Source organism: Schistocerca americana, chromosome 1 (assembly GCF_021461395.2).
Source record: "Schistocerca americana isolate TAMUIC-IGC-003095 chromosome 1, iqSchAmer2.1, whole genome shotgun sequence".
Classification (NCBI taxonomy): Eukaryota; Metazoa; Arthropoda; class Insecta; order Orthoptera; family Acrididae; genus Schistocerca; species Schistocerca americana.
The window spans coordinates 121,228,684-121,244,976 of record NC_060119.1 but is presented as its reverse complement, the minus strand read 5'-3'; the positions used below and the strand labels follow the sequence as shown (position 1 = coordinate 121,244,976).

Below are 16,293 nucleotides of genomic sequence, written 5' to 3'. Positions count from 1 at the left end.
TGATAATATACAACAACTTTTAACTTTCCTTTTCAAAAACATTAGAAACTTAGTTTTGAAAAATTTATTTCATTTACCAAGAGCATTCCACACCATCTTTGCTCTTGTGTTTATTTTCTTAGCTGTCTGCCATAAAAACAAATCTACTGGTTATATGACTCCATGGTATTATATAATTTGCTTTTTGACACATTGGTTATACATTACTTCAGTCCTATTGTAACTGATTTAGAAGTTTGCTGTTTGAAGTTCTTCCATTTGTTGACAAAGTTGGAGTATTTGCCATTAATATGTTACTTCATTTTGCAGTTTAAGGATATGCAAATTTCCTCTGGGGCTACCGAGAAGAATTTTGTTGATAAGAAATCTTGCATAACACCTCTTTCTAAATATGTCGCTATAATGATGAAGTCTAATGGAAGCTGTAGCACAGATGTATATAATTCTCACTCTAGTGACACAGGTCGAATCATGTGTTTATCAAGTGCTATTAGTCGAGGTTTTGTTGTAACAGAGTCAAAAGCTTTATCAAATTTAATGGATCCCAAACAAAGTGGTAATTCACATTCACTGCTCCCAGCTGGATTGTATCTACCTGAAAAGGCTATATGTTGTCTGGTCTGACAGTATAAAATAATAAATTAAGGCAAGACACAAATTAAAGAATATTCTATGTAACTAATACAGAGTGTTTCTTATTTTTTGCATTATTTAAGGACTTGCACAGAGCAGTTAACTGTGGATAAAATAATACTCCAAAACACCTGTAAGGAACACAGGTATGACTTTATAGGGCTATTACAGGCTGAGAACTAACTTATTATGTAAATAAAAGGAGAATAAGAAATATCAGTGGCTACGAGTGAAAATGTGTGCAGGACTGGGACTCGAACCTGTGATCTCCTGCTACTAGGCAGCCACATTAACCACTACGTCACCTGGACACAGTGTTTATTGCAAATGTAGGGAGTGTCCTGACATGCTCCCCGACTGACTCACATACCCACATAGCGCCACCTATCTGCAGTCCCTGTGCATCCTCACTAGAGGTTGTGGACTCACTGCCCATAGAGGCGAATCAATTATATGAATGTGTGGTGTCTGTCTTTCAGACATGTCTGGACATTTGCTGAAAATAATCTGTATAAATTGCAAAACAGAATTCCTTCTATGTGGTATGCAGATTGGAATTCCAACTACAGTCCTCAAGAGAACCAACACAACACTTTAATACTAAATCTCTCTCAGTTCCATTGTGACTGTCTTCATTTTCAAACAATATCTGAAGTTACATCTGTGAATATAGTTAAATAAAAAAGCCTGACCATAATGTACATATTAACATGTTATAAACATGAGCTGTTATTTGGCCACAACTGTCTGCCAAGATTCGTAAACAAGTATTACAGAGTAGCTGCTAGCAGTAATAGTGACTGGTAAGTTTCTATGAAGTCTGGTTATAATTGTTATTCATTCTTTCAATACAGTGTTTGTCTCCAAGAGGCAGTCATTACAACTTATAAAATCAAACATGGAGTTAGCTGCTGTTTTGTGGAGTAACCTTGAGATAATGAAACGGAGACTAGTCACATTGATTCACAGAATTTTTTATTCAGTTGCAGAGATGTTTTTGAAATTTAATTACAGTTAATTTAAATATTGAATTGAATTTTTCCTTTATACACTCTCTTCATTTAGTGATAATATAAAAAAAAGTGAGGAGTTGGATTTCAATTCCTGTAATTTCAAATATAATAGTTGAAAAAGAAAATGAAAAAAATTAACCTGTGACAAAAACAGAAGCAATAATATGAATGTCAACATATAATAGTACAACACTATGGGTTTTCAATTTTTATGCTATGTTCTGGAACTGCAAAGGAAAAGCACATACAAACATGCCACACTTAATAAAGGAGAGAAACAATATGGTCAGCACCATGAATCAATGGAAAACCAAAATCAGCCTAGAGGGTTTGAATTTCATTAACATCTTTAACAGATGAGACTAAAATAACAGAACACTTGAGATGACAGTATTTAACTGATTAATGTCACAAAAATTAAAGACAAAGACAAGGGCTTACACGAAACTCCCTTCAAAGATTTAAGTAGCAAGTCCATGTGCCTGTCCTAGAAAGCAAACAGTTTTGTTCTGTCTAATCTACAGAATCTACACTAATAGTAAATTGATGGCATTTCCTGACAACCAATTTTAACAGTGTTTCCTGCAAATGTCAAATGAATATTTGTTCTAAAAGTTGGTTACAATGACAGGAGACTGATGAAGTTATGGTCTGGAAACCATGTGTCTTGTGTTAATGTGACATTTCTACATCTCCTGCAAACACTCACTAGCCCAAAATTGCAGGGTATACTTCTTTCATATTTTTGATATTAGCCCTGATCTTGACAAGCTTGCATGACAATGAATATTCTTTTATGTAAGGATGAACTATAGTACAGTGGCAAGCCGGTATCCAGCACATTCAGCAAGTAACCAATTGGATTTGGTTGTTGTCTACCGTATCAATTGGATTTTCCCTCCCGGTATTAATATTTTGGAAACTGACTCACGTGAAATGGCTCTTAAACATATTTGTATCCGTCATACATGTAGGCATACAGTGTGCCTCTACTATTCTGTTCTGTTCCACATGAATTAATTTGAAAAATAATGCTGAAACACATCCACACCATTACTGTTGATGCTCAGTAGGGAAACAAAGCACAGCATGCACTTGCCGTTGCTGGAATGAGGACTGCAGAAAAGTGGATACACAGTGTGTTATGTTTTTGTCCCAGTTCCTCATTGTTTTCCTTTTTTTCATTTAACTTTTGTTTTCTTTTAAAATAATCATAGGATGCATTGTCTTATTTACTGCAAGTTGTTAGCCCATGTTCATATTTAGCAATATTGAAGTAGTGTCTTAAATATAATTCTTATTTATGCTTCAGTTTCAAAATCTTTCTGCTCTTAAGACTCCTCCCCATACTTGCAGAGGCACTGCTTCAAGCAATGCATTGCACCATTATTGTGGAGTATGTCACCAGCAACCAGAAAGGCTTATATAAACTCTAATGAGTAATTGCAAGGTAGACCCATTTATGAGGAAACACAGTCACAATAAAGCTGCTCTTAATTTACTCACTGTTTACATCGGAGGGGTCTTAGTGGCTTTAGAAGCATTATTGTAACTGTTAAGGGTTTATTTTCTACAAGCACATAAGTTATCACAATAAACTCAGTAGAAGGGAGTCAGTGCAACAACAAAAATAATACAAATTACAATACACAGGAAGTCTATTTATCAGGAAAATGTTACCACATTCCTTACAAATCTGGCACACTTAGTTCTCGAAAGAAACTGAAACTCCATCTGGATCCTTTATCCACAGAAGCAACTTGCTCACACTCAATATGTTTAAAGTATATGTAAATCACCACCCCAGCTACAGCAGTAACAGAGATGGTGGTCTATATATACTTTAAATATCAACATATACCCTGAAGTATCAGCACAAATATGCAGAACACACACAAAATCCTTTCAATGCCACTTCTGTTGCTTGAATAATACAAACATAACCAGACACATATGGCTCTTTTCCTCAACTCATGTTAGAACTGGGGGAGCTGGTGAAGAGGCAGCAGTGGCTGCTGATGTTGCCATTGTGGGAGAGGCTGCTACACCAGTCACTGTTGCTGTGGCTGTTGTTTGTGCCAACTGCCTCAGTTGACGCAGGACAGTTTCCAAAAGTTTCTTCTTGTCCCGTTCACTTTTTTTCAGGACAGAAAACACATTCTTCTTGTCTGCCTCGCGCAACCTGCAGTGGCATAAGAATGTGTGTTATGAATGAATATAATCATTTTATTTAATGAGCATTATGCAAATACTTACTTCTCAAGCAAAAGCACTGCAGTGTTTGGACTGACGCGTTGATATTTGCTGTTCTCTTGACCATAGTCATGAAAGTATGTAGGCCAATCCCACGACATAAAGAGATCAAGAAGTTGCCGTAAATCTCCAAAGTACTGCAGTAGAGCACCCTCTTCCAGACCAGGAACAGGTTCTGATGCCGCAAATTCTGTGTAAAAGATACCTTACCTCAGAATCTGCAATTTATTTAATGTGATTCTGAAGTCATGCATTACAGAATGCACACATTATGAAATGGACACATTACAAAATAGAGAATGCTTTTGTAAGAGGAAATTGTCAAATGGATTACTATGTTTCTCTTGTTTGCTTTTTAAAATTGCTCTACATTTATATTAGTAGGAGGCTTCATTAATAAGAAACACTAAATCGGTTACACAACAACAAATTTGTGTTCATCTTGGTGAAAGATATGACACAGTGTCTGTTGACATCATTTACTAAAGTGTAGATAACAATGTTGAGTCCCAGCTGCTGCCAAATATCAGTACTTTCTTAACCAATCCACTGCTCCCACTTAGTTCATATCCTACTTTACACTGGTTTAACAACAAAAAATATCAATAAGCCATCTGAAATGCTCCAATCTTGGGCTATTGTTTTTATATTCAGTGGCTTCCATTACCACACCAATAATTAATTGTGTATAATTCAAATAATATTTATCATAGCTCCTTTAATTATTAATGAAGAAAGTTTTCCGGGTTTCCTCCTTTGAATATTCTATTTGAAATCTTTTACTCTTTTTACAGTGCTTGACATCTAACAGTTCTACAAATGCAGCCACTGCGGATGTTACTGGATCTTTTCGTTGGCTCCATAATCTCATATTACCATTATAAGCTCCTTGTTACATTCTGGCCTTCCTCTTCAAGTTTCCCATTACCTGATATATTGTGAACAAATTTTATCTTCGAAACTCAGTGTTCCATACAAACATATCATTTTTTCATTATCTCTTCAAATGTGTTCATTTTTTGTTGATGTATGTTGGCTTTAGAGACTTTTAGTGAAGGGGATATTAAAAATATTTGTCCTTTTCCATTGAAGCTTGTGGAAAAGCTATGACAAAAGTGACAACATTCAAAATTATGTGTACCACCACTGCTTAATTATTTTGTTTGCTTTGGAACAAGGTATCTTTTTTATTCATTGCACATAATTACTGAATGTTGTCATCACTCTGACACATTAGTGCTTTACATTCATAGGACTTAGTGATTTTCTTCTTGTGGCAGTTCTTACATCACGTAAGTACATTTTCAGAATGAAAATATTGTACAGAATATTTTTAAAAACAGTTTCTTTGGAGATAATCTACACTGTTAGCTCCAGAGGCACTTGAAAGTTATTAATGAGATATAATGCAATTGAAATTTTTACTACCATAGAGACCATTGTACTCAGTGATCTCATCTCGTTTTGGGAGTGTAAACAGAATAATAACATTACATGGTGACAATGTTTATGCCTATGGCGAATGAGACCAAGACAGCATATGAAAACTGATCTGAAGTGACAAAATGCTAATGTCTACAAAATTGTAAAGCTTTGGGAATTCTGTAAGCTATAACAGATATAACATTAACACAAAAAGGAACTGGTTTTTTTTTTCATTTATGCACAACCAAATCCATAATTAATAGTGTCTGAAGTGCTGTGCATAAATGAAAATCGGTGATGGTGACATGCAGCAGAGAATGGAAATGTATTTTTTTGTATGATTTATTGATGATGACTGGAAGTCATCCAAGTTATTGGGGACAATACCCTGTCAGTGCTCCCATACACTCTGGCTTTGCTGTTGGCTTCTTCCACTAAGGGATTGCTTCAGTTGTACAACTGTGCTGTAACACTGTGACCTTCTTGTTTTGTAGAAAACTTTTGTATCGCGAGATGTGACAGCCAATAGCATCATTCTGCCAGTCCCACCTATCATGTTCATTTTATTGTGTACTGAATATTTAATGAAGACTTTTGAGTAAGTATGTGTTTCATGAGGGCTAATTTTTTACCATAATGTTCACTGACAATACATGTAGCAATGTTTAAAGAGAGTATAAAATGTAATCATTGATTCCCTTATGAGACATGCAGTACTGCCAATACTAAAGAGACCAGCTGAAGCATGTGGTATGGGACAAAGGCAGGCAAGACAGATGGACAGAACATTCTTGTGGAAGATTTCTTTCATCTCTCTCTGGACAGAGCACATAGTTCACCAACTTATCTACCTTAACATTGTTCTAATATACTTCACAACAGTTGAGACAACACATTAACCACAAAAATATATAAATAAAAACATTGCAAAGACATATCAATTAATAAAAATCACTATAAATAAAAAGTAAGTGTGATAAATAGGATGTTACTGAATTGTAGTACAACAACAACGATAACATACATTGGAAAAACCAAAAAACCACATCCTATATAAGTATACTTTCAGTTTTCAAATTAGGACAAGTAAAACAGATTACACAACAGAGAGAATACAGATGATGATAAACTGTCTGAAAAAATGTATCTGGATGCCTTTACATATGTAGAATTGACAACTAGATGTCACAATACACAGACCTGCCAGTGTACAAGGACATGACGAATATTGTGTTGTCAGCAGAGAAGTGATAACAGCAGGATGGGTCAGTCAGGAGAGCTGTGTAACTTCGAACACAGACTAGTCATTGGATGTCACCTGAGTAACAAGTCCATCAAGGACATTTGACCTTCCCAGAGTTGTGCAGGTGTACTGTTGTTGATGTGACAGTGAAGTGGAAACAAGAAGTAGTAACCACAGATAAACCAAAGTGAGGTTGACCTCATGTACAGGTGTAGATGGTGGTTATAAAAAATTCACATGAAATCAGCAGAAGGACTCGCTCACGAGTTCCAACTAGCATGATGTGTTTAAGGAGTTAAAAAGAACAGGAAGTTGCAACATAGTCGCAGTACGATTCTCCAGCAATTCAGGAAGTATTTATTCTATTATAAATCCAGTCATGGACCACAAATGTTTATTATCGGGTTATTATTTTCCGGTAATAACAACAATCTTCAGGTCTAAAAATAAGCATGCAGTAAGCATGCAGAGGTAGCTTGGCATACACTGTTTCAAAATTACATGAAATGCACAATCAAACATCACTATAAGCATATACGGTAACATTTCCATATATGAGTAAATGCAGTATACTACACAATTTGTATCATTGTGTATTTTGATGGTACGACACAAGCTTCCTCAAAAACTGACAAATTTTGAGTACCATGGACAACATTATGCTACACATGTTGCCATTTTAAGGAAACACGTCATGCACCTACGAGTGAAGTGCCTGCATACTGGCACACTACAGGGCGTTTCAAAAAGAAAGAGCAGATTTCAAACATTTATTTCTCAAAAACTACAAATGATAGAAACACAATTCAAACGTTTCTTGTCAGAGAAAGGTTCAAAGTTTTTCAATGGTCCGCGCAGAAGTTCCATGCAAATCCGCAGTGGCGCTGGCGTTTGTTTGTAGGAAAATGGCGACGACACCACAGGAACGATCATTTTGTGTGCTGCAATTTGCAAAGTTAGAGTCCATTGTTGGTGTGCAACGTGCATTCCGCCGTCAATTCAACAAACAGCCGCCTCGTCATAAGCAAATTTATGAGTGGCATCACAGATTCGTAGAAGATGGTTGCATCTGCAAGCGAAAAAGCACGGGTCGTCCACGCACATCGGATGAAAATGTCGAGCGTGTCCGTGCAGCTTACGAAAGGAGCCCTAGAAAATCCACGACACGGGCAAGTCACGAACTAAACATGTCTAAAACAACGGTATGGCGCGTTCTGAGTAAGCGTCTGCACATGAAGCCGTACAAACTGCAGTTATTGCAAGCATTGCGTCCTGACGACCACAACAAAAGGTTCGAATTTTCAACTGCAATTCTACAGGACATGGAAGAGGACAATTTTGCCGAACGATTAATTTTTTCAGATGAATCAACGTTTCACATTTCTGGTAAAGTTAATCGGCATAACGTACGAATTTGGGCGAGTGAAACTCCGAGGGACGTTATTCAACATGAAAGAGACTCACCAAAGGTTAACGTCTTTTGTGCAATTTCGGTAAACAAAGTTTATGGACCTTTCTTTTTCATGGAGAAAACTATCACAGGAACCATTTACCTGGACATGTTAGAAAACTGGCTATTTCCTCAACTTCAGGAAGATTCAAATCACTTCATCTTCATGCAAGATGGCGCCCCACCACACTTCTCTGAACCTGTACGACGGTACCTAAATAACACCATTCCAGGACGGTGGATTGGAAGAGCAGGAGCACAAGATCAATGTCATCGTCTGTGGCCTCCCAGGTCACCAGACCTTACTCCCTGCGATTTTTATTTGTGGGGGTACATAAAGGACTGTGTTTATGTCCCACCTATGCCCGCTACTCTTCAAGAGGTACGACATCGAATTGTTGCGGCCGTGAATTCGGTAACTAAAGACCAGTTGCGTCGTGTGTGGCAAGAAATGAGATACCGGTTTGATATTTGTCGTGTAACAAATGGTGCTCATATTGAGGTACAGTTTTGATATTTGTTGTGTAACATTTGGTACTCATATTGAGTGAAGGACCGTTGGAATTGTGTTTCTATCATTTGTAGTTTTTGAGAAATAAATGTTTGAAATCTGCTCTTTCTTTTTGAAACGCCCTGTATATGTTGCTGCTGCAGGTCAGTTTGCAAAACTTCAATACAAATATTCTTTTTAATAAAATGTACAAAATCTTTCATGCAGAATTAATCACAAATAGACTTCAAAATGCAGATGACTGTGCTTATATATTATGCAATAAAATGTAATGAGGTAGGCTGCATTATGAAGCATAATACTGTGTCATAAAATTATATTGTGGAGTTACTGCAATTGCAACTGTCACCCAACCATGAAGACATATGGCATCCCTCATTATACCCTTCAAATGCAAAAATACTTAACAAAACCACACAACAGTTGTGCTCTCCTAAATATCAAATCATTATATCTTTTTACACTGATCAGCCATAACATTATTACCACCTACCTAAAAGCTAGTACGTCCACCTTCGGCATGGATAACAACAGAGACGCATTGTGGCACGGAAGCAATGTGGCCTTGGTAAGTCACTGGAGGGTGTTGGCACCACATCTGTACACACAAGTCACATAATTCCCATAAATTTTGGGGAGGGGGTGATGACTTCTGTTGCCATGTTCAATCATGTTTCAGAAGTGTTCAATCAGGTTCAGATCCGTCAAGTTGGGGGGGCCAGCACATCAATTGGAACTCACCTCTGTGTTCCTCGAACCGCTCCGCAACACACCTGGTCTTGTGACATGGCGCATTATCTTGCTGAAAACTGCCACTACTGTTGTGAAACATGATCGTCATGAAGGGGTGAGACAGTGTACGATACTTCTTGGCCATCATGGTGCCTTGCACCAGCTCCACTGGACCCATGGATGCCCATGTGAATGTTCCCCAGAGCGTAATGGAGCTGCCACCAGCTAGTTTCTGTCCCCTATGAAGATGTCAAGGAGCCATTTCCCGGAAGACGATGAAACTGTGCCCTCCCAACAGTGTGATGAAGAAGGTATTGGGATTCATCAGACCATGCAGTACTCTGCCACTATGCCAATGTCCAGTGCTGATGATCAAATGCCCATTTCAGTTGTAGTTGCCGATGTCGTGGAGTTAACATTGGCACTTGCATGGGTCATCAGCTGTGGAAGCCCATCGTTAAGTGTGTTCGGTGTACTGTGTGTTCAGACACACTTGTACTCTGTCCAGTGTGATGTTAGTTCTGCCACTGTTTACTGCCTGTCCTGTTTTACCATTCTGTCCGGCCTATGATGTCCGACATATGTAATGAGGGGTGGCTGCTCAACCCCACGACGTCTGGACGTGGTTTCATCTTGGTTTCTGCATGTATTGAAGTCACTCACCACAGCACTCCTCAAACACCCGACAAGTCGTTCAGTTTTCAAAATGCTTGTACCAAGCCTCTGGAACACCACAATCTGCTCTCAGTCAAACTCAGAGAGATCACACACTTTCCCCATTCTACACATGGACAGCATGCTCACTGATGCTACATACACTGTGTGTGTGTTTGACTAGCAGTTATTTCTTGCCAGGTGACACTGCTATCACCTGGATGGGTTTATATCAATAATAGGTTGGTGGTCATAATGTTCTGGCTGATGAGGGTACTGTTTGTGCATATGATTCGTCTGCAAGATAGAAAACTCATAAATTATGAGACAAAATTGCTGGGCAATACTTAACTTCATATGGCAAAATATCTAGTTCTGCCAACAGATACTATAAAAGTACCACACCATTTCTGATATAATAGATCTCTTCTCCTCCATCTTTGTGCACCCTTGTCCTAGTGACAGGTGGGTCTCTCTCGCCCTGGGGTATGAGTGACCTGCCCTTCCTTTTTAACCTTCCCTGGCCTATCCCTCTATCCTTGCCAATGAAGGAACTATTAGTTCCGAAAACTAGACAGTGTGTCACTTTTAATTTTATATGTTTGCATCAGCAGAATTAAACATAAACCCCCTGAATGTAGGGAATGGCCAGCAATTTTGTCTTGTGATTTATTAAAGTTATTATTATGCACCATACAAACATTATCTTTATAATTTTTTAATGAAAACAGTAACTTACGTTCACACTGTATTGTATCCAAGTTGATTTGTTGCAGTGCACCCATTGATATCTGCTTCACATCATCACTCAGCATAAAAGCCATAATGGATTTTGCTATGTGCTCGCAGGCAGATTTGCAAGCCACTTGTGCCACTTCTGGCTGTAAAATTAGTTAATAAAAACAGTAATAATTAAAACCTTTTAACTGACTTACAATAACTTATTTCCACATTATTTGATGATAAAATGTGAACCAATAAACCAAATTTTCAGACATTTCAGTAAAATGATGATGTTAGTATATGCATTGTACTCCAACTTCAGAACTTTAATAAGAGAAAGTAGATCATAAATAGCCACAGAGAGCACAAAATGATGGAAGTTGCTTGTTTAAAATAATTTTTATTTATAATCTTAGCTACCAACATCATATATGTGTATAAGCAATTAAGTGTCTACTGCACAGAACATGTGCTCACACAATGAACTACTTCCCATTCAACAGATTAAGAAGACACTTCACCCCAGTTATCCACCACCTTTCGCAAAACACTCACAGATCTGTCACTTTACACTGAAAATTTCTTTTCAAATGTCCCTCTGCTGAAACGCTTTGTAAGTTTACAGTGTAATATGCTTCCAGTACGTTAACCATTTATGTGTGTGTATGTGAACTGTATGTATTATGTACTAAGCATCACCATTTGACATCCACTATTGAATAAACATACCCTCTACATATGTGCATGCATATTATCTTCTGCTATAAGCATCCATGTTGCTCCACTATATGTATCAATGTCATGTATTCACTTCCCATTAAGTCATCATATTGGTGTTTTCTTATCCCTTGGAGTCCTGGAAAGAACTTCTTGGTCCGTTTAATATCCGCTTGTCTGCCTATGTGTCCTGCCACCCTCCATTCATTTTTGTTTTATCATAATCATGCCTCCCACTCCAGGCTATTCCCTGATATTTTTACCAGTCTCCCCATGTATCTATTCATCACCACCTGATGCATGCTAAGTTTCTGTATCGTTTCCACATTACACATGGGCATACATCCCGGATGCAGATAGCCTGACACAAGAGCTGGACCATCTAAAAGCTGTATTCAAGCAGAATGGTTATACCGACAATCAGATCCATTGTGCTCTGCAGTTTGGACCTTCGCAGGAACCAACGGGAGATACAAGCAAGTCAGTGGCATTCCTACCTTTTGCGGGGAGCATATCTTCAAAAACAGATAGAATTTTAAATAAATTTAATATTAAAGTGTATTCCGTCTGCCAGCTAAGACCAGAGGTCTGCTGGACTCAGTGAAGGATGATTTAGGTTTGACAAAGCCCGGAGTCTACAAGATTCCCTGCCACTACGGTAAAGTCTATATTGGACAAACAATTCGTAGTGTCCAGGATCGTTGGGTGGAGCATCACTGGCACACACATTTATTTCAGCTAGAAAAATCTGCAGTGGCCAAACATTGTCTTACAGAAGGACTTAAAATGCTGTACAATGAGAGACAAGTGGTTGCCCTTGCGTCGCAGCATTGGGACTGTGTAGTGAAAGAAACCATTGAAATCCAGCTACCTGACAATATTATAAACAGAGATAAGGGGTATCCTTTAAGTAACAGTTGGAACCCTGTTCTGTTTGACATTAAGAAACAACAGTCCTTGTCTCGGTCTTCAAAAACTGTCAATAGAGTTTGATATCAATATTCGTTTTCATGAGCTTTCACCACTGGTGAGCTATTGTGCCTGTGGCTATAGGGCAGTTATTTTTGTGCACGCAAGGTGGACCCATGGTCAGTGTATAAAGGTGCCACCGTGGCGTGTTTGACTTCAGTTCCAACGAGATAGTGTGACGACCTACTCACCTGATGATGGCGGCCAGGTGAAACGCCGAAATATTGTGTCCAGATGACGAGATGTTCGGCTGGAGACTCGATATGAATACAATGAATTATTACGCCGGGAAAGTATATGGAGCAATATTCACAGGTGACAAGACTTTGTGTTGTCAATATGAGCATACCACAAAATGACTAAGAGCAGAAATTCATATGAAGGGTCGTGAGTTTGACAAGATAATTGACATTCAAACCAATGTGGCATGGGAGCTGAGCAACATCCTGAAGGAGAACTTTTCTGACAGTCTCATGTGGTTGTATGAATGTGATGTATGCTGTATTCACATGGGGGAGACTATGCCACTATCTTAATGTTTCTCTATTTTTCTTAATCCGGTCTCTAAACGTATTGGGCTGACAGAATGCCACCTTAAGGAACTTAAAAAGGCAAAATCAAATTAATTATAACGTTATTAGGTTGATTTTTCATTAGGCATTTCACAGATATTGAACAAAGCACAGCACACCTAGTGAAATTTCATCATTTAATTTACCTGTATACAGCATTCAGATGCAAGGAATTAATCTAAAAGTGTCAACTAACTGTTTCAGAGTAGCTACAAATAAAAGGGACTCAGTTCATACGAAACAGTCTGAGAGAATAACAGAATTAATAGAAAGAATGCTCTGAAGTCAGTCAGATGTTTATTTCCAGCTCACTGCACTCCAGACCGACAGTGGGCTGGGTTGTTGAAGAAAACATGTTCCCATACCTGCTTGCCTGATACTCAGCTGTCCTACTTCTATTCTTGTTTAAGATAAAGGCAATATTTCTGTTTTAAATTTATGATAAGAAGAGGACAATAAACTAAAAAATGCTGTCTCAACAACGGAAATAATTTACAATGTATCACAACAGCATAACTGTTTCCATCTTCCCCACCAAGGGGGTATAAGAAGGAAACTGAAATTACTGATAATGAATTCTCTTGCTCTCTGTAAAAGCCTGGCCCTCAGTTTTAAACTATTACATATCATTAATACATACTCTGCAGAGAATAAAGTAATAACCTTGATTATATGGACAAGCCAAAGCCCACCTATACCCCTCTACACGTAAGGCCCACTTTACTGCAGAAGATCCTCAGCAGAACTTGGAAGGAGGGGAGGAATCTGTGAAGCATTAGAGCTTTGAATTAGTCTGCGAGTTTGGCTCGGATACTGCAATTACAGGCCCGCTGTCCACAAAATGCACTGATTTGGGTTTATATCCTGTCCAGCACACAGTTTAGTTTGTCATATATAAGCAGCTTTGAATTTACTTATACATGTATTTTTCACATTACATTACAATCAATCAATAATCCTGGTAATTTTATCCATATTTTGTAGGTGTGAACATGACTGTGTTCAATACACAGGAATTTTGAATAACTTCAACTTCCTGTGTAATAATCACAATAATCGATAATACAGAAACACGATTTAATTCTGTCGTGTCCTTAATGTTAGCAATGAAGTACATAACAAAGAAAGCAGAATCTGGTAGCAACTGTGACAAAGCTACAGTCACAGATGTGACTTAAGCATCAAGAAAAAACAAAAAGCAGGCTTATGAACATACAGTCTTGCACTTCTCAAAGCCATTTGAATCAGTTATGTAAAATATTGTCACACTGGAATGACAATCGGGTCCAAAACCAAAAGCATGATTCTCAATGAAGTACAACACTTAGCACTGAAAGTACGTTTTTTTTTGCACGCCAACATGCAGGTAGAATTCCTGGACAGAGTGTGCTCCTATTTATACAGACGCTGAATATTACACAATATACAAACACAGAAAATTTTGAGGACTTTCCAGAAATGATGAATACTACATAACAAATAACTGCTAGTGGTCCAGTATGAACTGGTGACCTGCAGAATGCTGACCAGTTATACTAACTGCTATGCCACAGCTCATGGCATTTCTCCCTCTCCTGGAGAAACAACAACTTGTTGTTTCAAAATTGTCACTGGAGCCAACTAGAGTGCAGTAGATTTAGATCTTCTCAGTGGCCCTCCATATGGTAGCACTGGAGGATCCTCGTGTTTGGGTTGCCTTTTCTCATCCTCTTCATTATGATGAGCGCCGAAGGTATTCCTCTACTGTTCGAGCTTGAAGATCATTGAGTGGGCCCTCAGTTTCCTTAAATGAGAAGCCCCTATCACTGATCAACATCTCAGTATTGTAGTAAGGCTTCATACAAAGGACAAGGAGGGTCACAATCCTTGACTCCATATGTGACATCTGACAAGTGACGAAGTACATGATACTGCCCAAAATAGGATTTTACTAACTTTTCCAATAGTCCAATTTTCTGCACGAGTTTAAAAATCATATCAAGTTTCTTGGTCTGTATCTGATTGTCCGGTGCTTGGTGTTATAGTGCTCTTGATCATTCTCTTGGGCATCCAGTGACCATATGCGAGCCTGCTATCTTGCTTTTTTGGTCCTGGTAATGAAGCATTTCAAATAGTCATTCTGATTATTCCTTAGTTGAAACAGGAAGTATATCCATTGTTATTTCAGTCTCAAGAGTGTGGAGCAGAAAGAAAAGCCCATAATGTTTTGCCCCACATCATGATGGACAGTATTGTATCTCAATCTCCCTAACATCAACTTACATTGAGAGCATTTCTGCAAACATCTTATTAACCCACTCAGTGAGGCCATTCATAAGTGGGGGGTAGGCAGTTTTTATCGTGTGGGCAGTGTTGCAATGTGAAATTACCTCTGATACTAGTCTTGACTGGAAAACTTATCCACAATCAGAGATCACCAGATGGGGAACTATTTGCTTTACAATGTCTTCTATACGGAACCTTGCAATTTCTGGAGCTTCAGCAGTCAACACTCCTTTGGTGATGGCTTAGAGGGTAAGATAGATCGTGAAGACTACCAGCCATCAATTCCTGTTTGCTGACTTCAGTAATCTTCCCATGAGGTCAATTCCAATCTGACAGAACGGCACTGCTGCAAGTGGAATCAGTGTCAGATTCCCTGGAGGTAATTGCATCATGTGCTTCTGTTGTTAGCATTCTTTTCGTGGCTCTTAATATGTTTAATGAATCAGCAGAGATCTGGTCAGTGATACCTGCATCTGATGCTACCTATAGCCTTCACAAATTCCATGTGATCAGATATTGTGGCGTCGTGAAAATACTCCAGGATAGCTGGCTGTAGATGAGCTGGGATTACAATCAACAATTTCCACCCTACTGGTTCATAGTTCTTTTTATATGATGTTCTATTTAATAATTGGAATTCTCCTTTTGTTGATCCCTCATCCTTCAAGACTTATATGGTTTTCAGCAGTGCTGGATATTCCATCTGTTCAACTGAAAAGCCATTTACTGCAGCATTGATGGAGATTTCATCCACAAGGCTGTGTTCTGGCAAAGAATTACTTGAAAGATAGTCAATGTCCTCGTGTTTGCATCCACTTCTGAACATCAATATGATACTAAACCCAAGAAGCAGCGTCACTACCACACTGTTGCTCAGACCTATGCACCCGAGATAGTGGCTATTGTTGTCGGATTGTAGTTGTTGGGTGAATGTGTGAAGGTTTTCTATTTATGAAGAAAGGATATTTTGCTACTCATCACATAGCAGAGATATAGAGTCACAGACAGGCACACCAAAAAAAAGACTACAAAAGACTTAAGCTTTTAGCTAGAAGGCCTTCTGAAATAGACAACATACACACACACATTCATGCAAACGATTTCTCTCTCTCTCTCTCTCTCTCTCTCTCTCT

General features: G+C 38.4%; 1 protein-coding gene across 3 annotated transcripts in view; it reads right to left on the bottom strand.

The window, feature by feature from the left end:
- Positions 1-3,189: 3,189 nt before the first annotated feature.
- The window catches only part of LOC124550174 (exocyst complex component 6B), a 174,152-nt gene continuing 161,048 nt past the window's right edge, over positions 3,190-16,293 (bottom strand). For all 3 annotated transcript variants that reach the window (XM_047125294.1, XM_047125292.1, XM_047125293.1), the window contains exons 14-16: positions 10,654-10,795; positions 3,903-4,089; positions 3,190-3,828 (exon numbers count right to left, since the gene is read on the bottom strand). In XM_047125294.1, the coding sequence (XP_046981250.1) occupies positions 3,618-3,828; positions 3,903-4,089; positions 10,654-10,795 (540 nt within the window). In that variant the 3' untranslated portion in view covers positions 3,190-3,617. The remainder of the gene's footprint in view (positions 3,829-3,902; positions 4,090-10,653; positions 10,796-16,293) is intronic.